General features: G+C 34.7%; 1 protein-coding gene across 1 annotated transcript in view; it reads left to right on the top strand.

Moving 5' to 3' along the window:
• The window catches only part of HELRODRAFT_166934 (hypothetical protein), a gene marked incomplete at both ends in the record, with an annotated part of 3,832 nt that extends 2,309 nt beyond the window's left edge, over positions 1 to 1,523 (top strand). The window contains one exon of the mRNA XM_009012099.1: positions 1,328 to 1,523. Coding sequence (XP_009010347.1) covers positions 1,328 to 1,523 — 196 coding nt within the window. The remainder of the gene's footprint in view (positions 1 to 1,327) is intronic.
• Between the last annotated feature and the right edge of the window lie 8,796 nt (positions 1,524 to 10,319).

Genomic DNA, 10,319 nt, shown 5'->3' with positions numbered 1-10,319 from the left:
AAAAAGTTAATATTGGTAAGACGAAGGTAATGGTGAGTGGGGAAGGTGGGGAACGAGTGATAAGTAAAATAGACCCCTGTGGGGTATGTGATAGGAGAGTGAAGGCTAACTCGGTATTGTGTATAGGATGTCAGAAATGGGTGCATAAGAGATGTAGTGGTGTGAGGGGGGCACTGAAAAAGGTGGAAGGCACGTTCAAATGTAAGAAATGTGTTCATGGTGTGATTAATAGGACGGACGCAAGGACGGGGTTGAGTGATGGTATTGAAAGAGTGGAAAGCTTTGTTTACTTAGGAGATAAGCTGAATGCGGATGGAGGATGTTTGAGCGCAGTTACGGCTAGAGTTCGTGTGGGATGGATGAAATTTAGGGAACTGGGTGGGGTATTGTGTGGAAAGAAATGGTCAGTGAAGATGAAAGGGAGGGTATATAAAGCATGTGTGAGAGCAGCGATGATATATGGTGGTGAAACTTGGGTGTTGAGGAGAGAGGAGGAAAGTGTACTGCAGAGGGCTGAAAGAGCTATGGTGAGGATGATGTGTGGGGTTAAAGTGAAGGATATGAGGAGTAGTACAGAGCTGATGTCAATGATGGGACTGAATGAGGACATTGTGACATTGATAAGGAGATCGAGATTGCGGTGGTATGGACATGTGTTGAGAAGGGATGAAAGGGTCGGGATTAGGCGAGCGTTGGAGTTCGAGGTTGAAGGAGTGGTAGGAAGGGGTCGTCCGCGATTGGGATGGAGAGAGCAGGTGGAGAAGGACAGGGTGAAAGCGGGGTTGCGTGATACTGAGGCGAGTGACAGATGTGGATGGAGTCGAGGGGTATTTCGGTTTCATCATAGGTAGCCAAACGGCAACCCCCGATCTCGGGGAAAATGCCGTCTAAACATGTGTTGTTTGTTGTTGTTGTATATATATATATATATATATATATATATATATATATATATATATATATATATATACTCCAATATTTTTATTTATTACTAAATTTGTTGAGCCAACTAGTGATTTAAATAAACAGAACAGGAAAACTCTACTGTCCAAGTAGCTTGGCGACAGATTAGATTTTACTCTGTTCTTCTAAAACATTTGTCTACATCTAGTGGCATACCGAGAGTAGGGCGAGGGGGCGGACCTTATTGGCCTTCAATTCGGAGCCCCGTCTTGTATGAATGTATGTATGCTGTAGTTGAAAAATAGAAGTATGCCAAATGGCCAACTTAGGGCTTTAACAGACCCTGGAACAAGCACTGAGCGGTTCTGCCTCCCAGGGTTAAGCCCCAATAATCGTACATAATGATGATAATGCACAATGGCAGCACTATCCACAGTATAAGACTAACTTACACATTATGTATGCACGCGCAAGCACAGCATCACACCAGCATGGAGTATGATAATCTCTGTTTCGGAGGAACATTCGAACCAGTCTATCGCATAATAACAGTGCAAGACTTCAGCCGACTAAACCAACTTGCTGACCAATTTGACAACAGACCGTGTTTTTTGAGATAAAATAATTGTTTTTATATATAGATTGAACATTTATCATAAAGTATAAAGTATTTATCATTGTTTTTATCATAACAAAATATCTACCACTATTTTCAATCCAGATGTTGTATTAATACATATTTTTTAAATTACAAAACCTTGATAAAAAACACAAAAAACAATTTAAAATTAAAAACCTGAAACATTTTTCTAGGCATGGTAGCTAAAGATCTGATCTGACATGTAAAATTTCAAAACCTTAAAACGATTACAAAAATTATAACAAGTTTTATGAATGATAACATTGAAGGTTTGAAAAATTTAGAAAATAAAAAAAATTATGGCAGAGATAATGAAGACAAAATAACGTGACGTCATCGGTAAAATCGGACATCGTCACCCCGTCTGGATTCAACAAGCGGATTACATACACTGCTTCTCAGTTACGCAGTTTTTGCAAACCCAGTATGTTATATATTGTTAGAAGTGTCAGGAACATATTGTTCAGGCTGAGAATATGGCGTCCCAACTCCAACAAAAAAAAATAAAGTCGCTAGGCTCGTCATCGACGATCAACCCAATGTTTCTTTCGGTACACTCAACACTCGTTCCGCCACTCGCAAAGCGGCTCTGATTCACGATACGATTTTTGATCGTCAGCTTGATATCAGATGGTCCCAATGTCATAAAGCTGGATATTGCTCCGGAAGATTTTTCTGTTCTTCATCAACATCAAGGCACACGCAACGACGAAAAAGGTGGTGTTATTGCTTTTATTCATCGTGATGTTATTGAATGTACCAAAGTTGCATCAGATACATCGCCTTATTTTGAACATTTCACCGTCAAATTACATTTGACTCAGCAACCAGTTTACATCATCATCATATACAGACCTCCTGGTCCTATTACATCTGACTTCATCCACGATTTTATGACCTAGGAAATGATACTCTTTCATCCAACAAAAGATTTATCTGCGATGATTTCAATGCTCCTGCCTCTCAGGGCAACATCAACAATGAACTACAACGAATCATTGACGAATTAAATCTCACTCAGCATGTAATATATTATTATTATTATTAACGAAAAAAATATCATGGCATAATCAACAAAAATAAAGGGTTATCAGTGCATTTCAACGAAAAAATTATAAGAAAAAAACACAGTCTTTATTATTTCCTTAATCTAACATGGCACAATAAACAAAATAAATCACTCCGTTATAACTAAAACAAGTCAGTTCAATGAATTACGACGAAAATAAGTAAGTTTTCAGTTTTCTTTTAAAATCAGGCAGGTTCAACTCCGGATCTCTTAGAAAGGCAAGCAAATTGTTCCAAACGGACGGTCCCAAGACCGCGATGTTACGAGATCCAATATGAAGACACGAAACTGGGACTAGCAGCAGGTTCAGATCATGAGACCTCAGATGTGTACCAGGAGGTGCCAACTTCTTTACAAACATTTCTGACAAATAAGATGGTGCAAGACGATTTATTGACTTAAAGACTAGAGTTGATATTTTGAAGATTATTCTTTCTTTACGGTTAGCCAGTGCAGTTTCAGTATTGGTGATACATATTTTAAACCGCAGACAACAACCTTTGCAGCACGATTCTGCAATGACTGTAATACAGCTAAATGTTTATCAGATAATTCGTAAAACAGACTATTACAATAATCAATTCGTGAGTGCACGAAGGCATGAACCAGAGTCTGCAACGTAGTAGTGTCAAGAGATCTACGTATTTGATTGAGCTTTCTTATTTATTACATGCATTCAACGGAAAGCATTCTAATGTGATCTTTCATTGACAAATTAGAATCTAAAATAAATCCCAGACTAGTAGCTTTTTGGCAAAACGGGATGACACTGTTTTTGATGATTGAATCAGTTTCTAGCTTCAAAAGCAGTGGCCACGTACCTACCGGCAAAAGTTTCGTTTTACTCTGATTCAGTTTAAGAACATTGTTTTGTATCTACAAATCAACTTTTGATAAACATTCAACCAATCCCTAACCCTAGCCCGGAAAGTACCAGGCTTACTGGTAACAATGATTTGTATGTCATCCGCAAATGCATGATATGAAAAACCAAATGATTCGATTACTTTGAATACTTCAGATGTATACAGAAGAAACACAACAGGACCCAGAACCGAACCTTGGAGCACACCAGACAAAACTATATTGACACTTTACCACCAAATGATACTTGCTAAGTTCTACCAACCAAATACGATTCAAACCACCTTAACACAGCACCAGAAAATCCAAAAGTAACACACAATCTCTCTAAAAGTATTTTGCGATTTACACAATCAAATGCAGATGACATATCGAGGAACACCATCATAGACGTATTCTGTTGATCGATAGCCCCATAGACATCAGACAGAACCTTTAATAGAGCCGTTTCAGTTGAGTGGTATTGCCTGAAACCTGATTGATAAATCGGCATTAAATGATTATTCTCTAGGTGAGTGAGTATCTGTTTAACAACGCGTTCGATTATTTTAGATATGAAAAACAGATTGGATATCGGTCTATAGTTTTCAACATTATTCTCATCAAGATTGTGTTTTTTCAGTAGTGGAGTTATTATAGCATGTTTGCAAACAGAGGGAAATTTACTTTGATTTAAACACATATTGACAAAGCATGTCAAAAATTGCGAAAATAGATTAATAAACTTTTTGAGTATGTGAGTCGGTATTGCATCTTGTTGAGAAGACTTTGTTGGTGAATTTTTTACTATGTTGATTATATCTTCCTCAGAAACATCAGAAAATGTTGCGAACAAATTTTTGAGATTTGATCTGCAATCAGACGAGTTAGACAGAACTTTGATTTCGATGCTGTCCATCACCTTACTCAGTTTGTCGTTGAAGAAGGACATAAATCGATCCGGCGTGAGCTCATGCATACTAGAAGAATGATTGTCATTATGATCTCTGCAGAGAATTTTATTCAAAACTTTCCAGAGATTTTTAGGTTATGTCTTGTTCTCCTCGACAATCCTAGTCCAATATTTATGACGTTTCTCTGAAAAGTCTTGATTTATTTTTCATAGCACATCTCCATTCCTCACGATGAACTTGTTGCAAACTATTTTTAAAAATTCGTTCTTTCCTTCTACAAGCACGTTTACAAAACCTGCACTCATCATCAAACCACGGAGCCAATTTAACGCGATTGGTGACTACCATATGAATTGGTACAACTCTATTGATCACACAATTTATTTTGCTGGTAAACAACTGCAGTTCTTCATCAATATTCTCCGTTGAACATGGTTTTGATATTGATGAGTCAAGAACAAGTTTAATGAATTCATCTTCATTCAAACGATTCCATAATTTGACTACTTTTTTTATTCTTGACATACAATTTCAAGTCATTGATAGTACAATTTTAATAAAACCATGATCAGAGTGGATTCCACTTGGATATACTAAACAGTCTTGGACAGGAAGATCGACTGAAGTGACTAGTAAATCCAGTGTACCACCATGCATGTGCATATTACATTTTCTAGCACCAATAACAGCTCGTTAAAAAATAATGTAGATAATTGTGCAAAACCCGGTCAATAAATAGCGAACAATATAAACTCCCGGTTGTTGGTCGTAAATTTGACAGCTAAAACCTCAAACGTGACAACTGCAGGTAAATCAATTTTTTTGCATCTCAAATAGTTACGGAAAAAAGATTAATCCACCATGCAAAGGATCATAATTTCTCACACAATCCACAAAACGATAACCAGGAGGCATTGATAGTGCATTGGATGTATTATCTGAAGACCCATGCCAAGTTTCGGTTACAATGAAAATATCCAATCCATCGCATCAAATCATAAACGACATTAAACTTTGTAGAAATCGACCTTATATTTAATAGACCCAGATTTAATTCAACCTCATTAGAACCAGCAGATATATCAAAACCAAGACCTTCACCAATACTACCACTACCCATCACACTCCTAAAAGCAGCCCAGCCACAACCCAATCCATCAAAATTGTACATGTGTTTTGTGGATCTAGAAAAGGCTTTTGATCGAGTACCGAGGAAGGTCATTGAATGGGCGTTGAGGAAGAAAGGAGTGAATGAGAGACTTGTTAAAGCTGTGATGCAGCTGTATGAAGGGGCAAAGACAAAGGTGAGGGTTGGAAGGAGGATGTCGGACGCTTTTAGTGTTAAGGTAGGAGTGCATCAAAGATCAGTGTTATCACCGTTTCTGTTTGCAATTGTGATGGATGTTGTGTGTGGAAACATAATGGAGGGGTTGTTATTTGAGATTTTGTATGCAGATGATTTAGTCTTGATGGCTGATGGCATGGAAGAATTGCAGTTAAAATTTGACAGATGGAAAAGTGTTATTGAAAAGAAAGGATTAAAAGTTAATATTGGTAAGACGAAGGTAATGGTGAGTGGGGAAGGTGGGGAGCGAGTGATAAGTAAAATAGACCCCTGTGGGGTATGTGACAGGAGAGTGAAGGCTAACTCGGTATTGTGTATAGGATGTCAGAAGTGGGTGCATAAGAGATGTAGTGGTGTGAGGGGGCACTGAAAAAGGTGGAAGGCACGTTCAAATATAAGAAATGTGTTCATGGTGTGATTAATAGGACGGACGCAAGGACGGGGTTGAGTGGTGGTATTGAAAGAGTGGAAAGCTTTGTTTACTTAGAGGATAAGCTGAACGCGGATGGAGGATGTTTGAGCGCAGTTACGGCTAGAGTTCGTGTAGGATGGATGAAATTTAGGGAACTGGGTGGGGTATAGTGTGGAAAGAAATGGTCAGTGAAAATGAAAGAGAGTGTATATAAAGCATGTGTGAGAGCAGCGATGGTATATGGTGGTGAAACTTGGGTGTTGAGGAGAGAGGAGGAAAGTGTACTGCAGAGGGCTGAAAGAGCTACGGTGAGGATGGTGTGTGGGGTTAAAGTGAAGGATAAGAGGAGTAGTACAGAGCTGATGTCAATGATGGGACTGAATGAGAACATTGTGACATTGATAAGGAGATCGAGATTGCGATGGTATGGACATGTGTTGAGAAGGGATGAAAGGGTCGGGATTAGGCGAGCGTTGGAGTTCGAGGTTGAAGGAGTGGTAGGAAGGGTTCGTCCGCGATTGGGATGGAGAGAGCAGGTGGAGAAGGACAGGGTGAAAGCGGGGTTGCGTGATACTGAGGCGAGTGACAGATGTGGATTGCGTCGAGGGGTATTTCGGTTTCATCATAGGTAGCCAAACGGCAACCCCCGATCTCGGGGAAAATGTCGTCTAAACGTGTGTTGTTGTTTTGTTATTTTTCACATCGGACGCTTCAATCAAAGTTCAAAGTTTTATGCACATTTTTAACTTCAGCATTAAAAACGTCAACATTCTTTTTGACCTCTTGACTAACAACCGAAGCAAAAATTGACTTTATATCATGTTTTAATGACTGCATTTTGTCATTCAAATCTGACTCAGAACCACCAAGTTTATTTAACTTGGTTTCGCTTGAATTAATGGCAGTTTTTATAATTTGCATATCTGACTTGCAATATTCAAGTCACTCAATTTATCAATTTTCTTTGACAATTCATTTGCTTTGGATAACAACTTGACATTTGGTGTAGTCTTGATGAATATGTCACAAAACCATTTAACATTGCTGCTTGTACGTATAAAAGTAATGACATTATCCGGTATTGCTGTACAAGTTGAATGATAAATAGATTCACATTGGCAACATTGCAAACATAAACTATCTTTCGCAGACTTTATACATTTAGTACATTTTTCACGTGTATCCATTGTTTTATGAAAAACAAAAAACGTATCGTTTTTTAGATTTTTCTCACTAAAGTTTTTTGGAGTTGTATAATTATATATATATATATATATTTTAACCCCATATATTCCAAACAATTACACACTACAATCTTCCCGTGAATTTATTAAACTTCTCAGCATTAATATACCATCCAAATTTGTTGCCTCTCTGGATGTTGAATCACTATTCACAAATGTACCAATTCTCGATACAATTGACATAATTATCAAATCTGGAAAATACAGATCTTCAAAATACCCACAAAATTTAATTGACAAGTTGAAACATTCAAAAATAAAAATACATTCAAAATTTCTCTGCTTGGCTTTTTTTAAACATTTAAAATTATCATCAATCGGTTTTATATCTCCCCATCAACTTCACATCACTTTAATTAATTCTGCTATAAAAGCATTTTACGCTATCTAATGAGATAGAAACACAATTTGAACTCTATTTTAATGTGGACTTTATTTCTCTTTCTGTCCATTTGAAATGTATGGTGAGCATTGTAGATAACTCAACATTTTAATTAAATTTTATTTTATAGTATTTTTAAATTTTGTCATGTTTTTCTGAAAATAAAAGCGTTTTCATTATTATTATTATTACCATTAAATATTTTCTTCTATTATTTCTTTTATAATGAATTGGTTTTTATTTTGATTAGTTTTTTTATTCATTTTGGATGCTGAAAATAATAAAGTTTACATATCTTCTGCTTCCCATTGTTATTGTTATTATGCAAATAATTTTTGCATTTTTGAAAATCATGTAAATATTGATTTTAAATAAAAATTACGTATTTTAAAATAATTTGAAATCAAAATAAAACCAAAAAATTAATTAAAATGTGATTTTATATCATTTAAGTTCAACTCTTGTCCAAAAATGAAAGCAATGACTTGACCATATTACAAAATTTTTAACTTCATCAAAAGTTTTATAACAAATTTTTAAAAAACTACAAAAAATTTTAATACTATTTGTTGGTTTTTCTGGTAAAGTTGACATCACAATGTTCATCTAATACCACCAAACTTGATTAAGAACATAGTGCACTAAATGTTTTGGAAAAGATTAACATTAAATACATATAATCCCAATTGTTTCTAATTGTTTCATGCACAGAGTAGAAAAAATTCAAACATTTTTTGTCAACAGTCAGCACATGCAAAACATTGACCATCATAAAATATGTAACATGAGCAGAGTTAAAAATGTAAACAAATAGAGAAGATTAGTTGGCATATCAGTTGGCACCACCTAAATGGGATATCTATCCAGAATGTTAAATACGAATATGCCCAGATCCAACCTAAAACATTTGAGTCAATGTAACAGGAACTGTGCTTTAAACAAAGTCAGAACAAATTTTGTTGCGATTTCTGCAAGTTTTTAAAAAACTATTACAAACCTGTCACTCAAGGCAAATCTCCAATTCAGCTAATAAATTACAAATAAAAGTTGAAAATTAATATTATGTGCTAAATTAAATGTTTAATCTTAATCTTTCTAAGTATAAGTATGTGTATTCTGTAGTGTATTGTATATGATATTAATTATTAAGCTAGAATGTTAATTAATAATTTAAAAAAAAATATTAAATATTAGATTTAATATTCTTTAAAATTTTTATTTCAATATATTATAATATAATTATAATATAATGATAATCTATTTTATATTTATTTATATATTTTATATAACATTTAATATGGTGTCATTGGTGACACCCCAGACGCCAGACAAGACCTCATGCTCACGACCCACAAGTGCCGTCTTATGGGGCCTTGAAAGTTTATAAAAAAAAAAGTAATAAAATTTAAAAAAAACCTTAGTTTACACACACATACATATATATTCAAAAGTTACAGTTCGGAGTGAAGTAAATCCAATCCCGCAAGTAAACAGCAATAAAACAACGGTAAAGTAAACAAGCCAGACTTGTACTAACACGCCCGCCTAATCAAATATTTGGGTTGGGCTATTTTTCCTTGGCTTATTGGCTTACTAACGAAATTGCATGGCTTTCGACCATGGATGTAATATATATCTACGGTTTCGACAAACAACTAATTCAAAATATTTATTTGACTAAATATTTTGTAAACAATATAATTAAATTGACAAATTATGTTATTTAAAATTATTTTTGTTAATTTAAATAAAAATATTGCTTTTTGTTTCGAAAACACAGTGGCTTACCCATGGAATTATATAACTGGAAGCGCCCTACCAGCGTTTTAACATTGAAAATTTTTTTCAACGGGCAAGTTACCTCTGGAAGCATGTTTCTAAAAATTAATTATTCATGAGCATTTTGGTTTATTTTTAGAAAAATCTGAGATATAATTAGAAAAAATCTTGGCCTTCCCGAAGTTATGTTAATGACTCTTTGCCGATCTGCATTCAGTTCGTTAGTTAAAATTTATTTCGTTTTCAACATTCCGTGAAGTTTTAGGTTAATTTATGAGGTTTATATAACCACCGTATTTAATGTTTAATCGTTAAATGGATATTGCCATTTTTTGATGCATCAGAAAAATCGAAGATTTATAATAAGTTCGTTAGCGATCCTCATTTTCTGAAATAAAGATTTCTTCATTCATTCTCCCTGCACCCACGAATCACGATGATGATCATTTACTTCATATCATTTCATTAGAGTAAGAATCATTCCTAAATTAAATTAAATTCTAATTTAGAATCTAGAAAACGAAAAGAAGTCGGTAAAAATTTTATTGTAAAAACTAAAAATGAAATGTTATTAATATTTAAAAAATATAACTCATAATCAATTTATAAAATTGTTATAATATAAATAAATTAATCAACTAATAATTTTTAAATTAAGATGTAATTCCTGCGCATATGTCCTCAACTAGAATCTGTCAACACTCCAAAGCTTACAATTCAAAGGAATAATTACTTTCAACATCACATACCCAAACCAAATTAATCAAACAGAGGAAGTTTTAAAATTA

Source organism: Helobdella robusta (genome assembly GCF_000326865.2).
Source record: "Helobdella robusta unplaced genomic scaffold HELROscaffold_10, whole genome shotgun sequence".
Classification (NCBI taxonomy): domain Eukaryota; kingdom Metazoa; phylum Annelida; class Clitellata; order Rhynchobdellida; family Glossiphoniidae; genus Helobdella; species Helobdella robusta.
The sequence above is the reverse complement of the archived record's forward strand: the minus strand, read 5'-3'. Positions and strand labels throughout refer to the sequence as shown.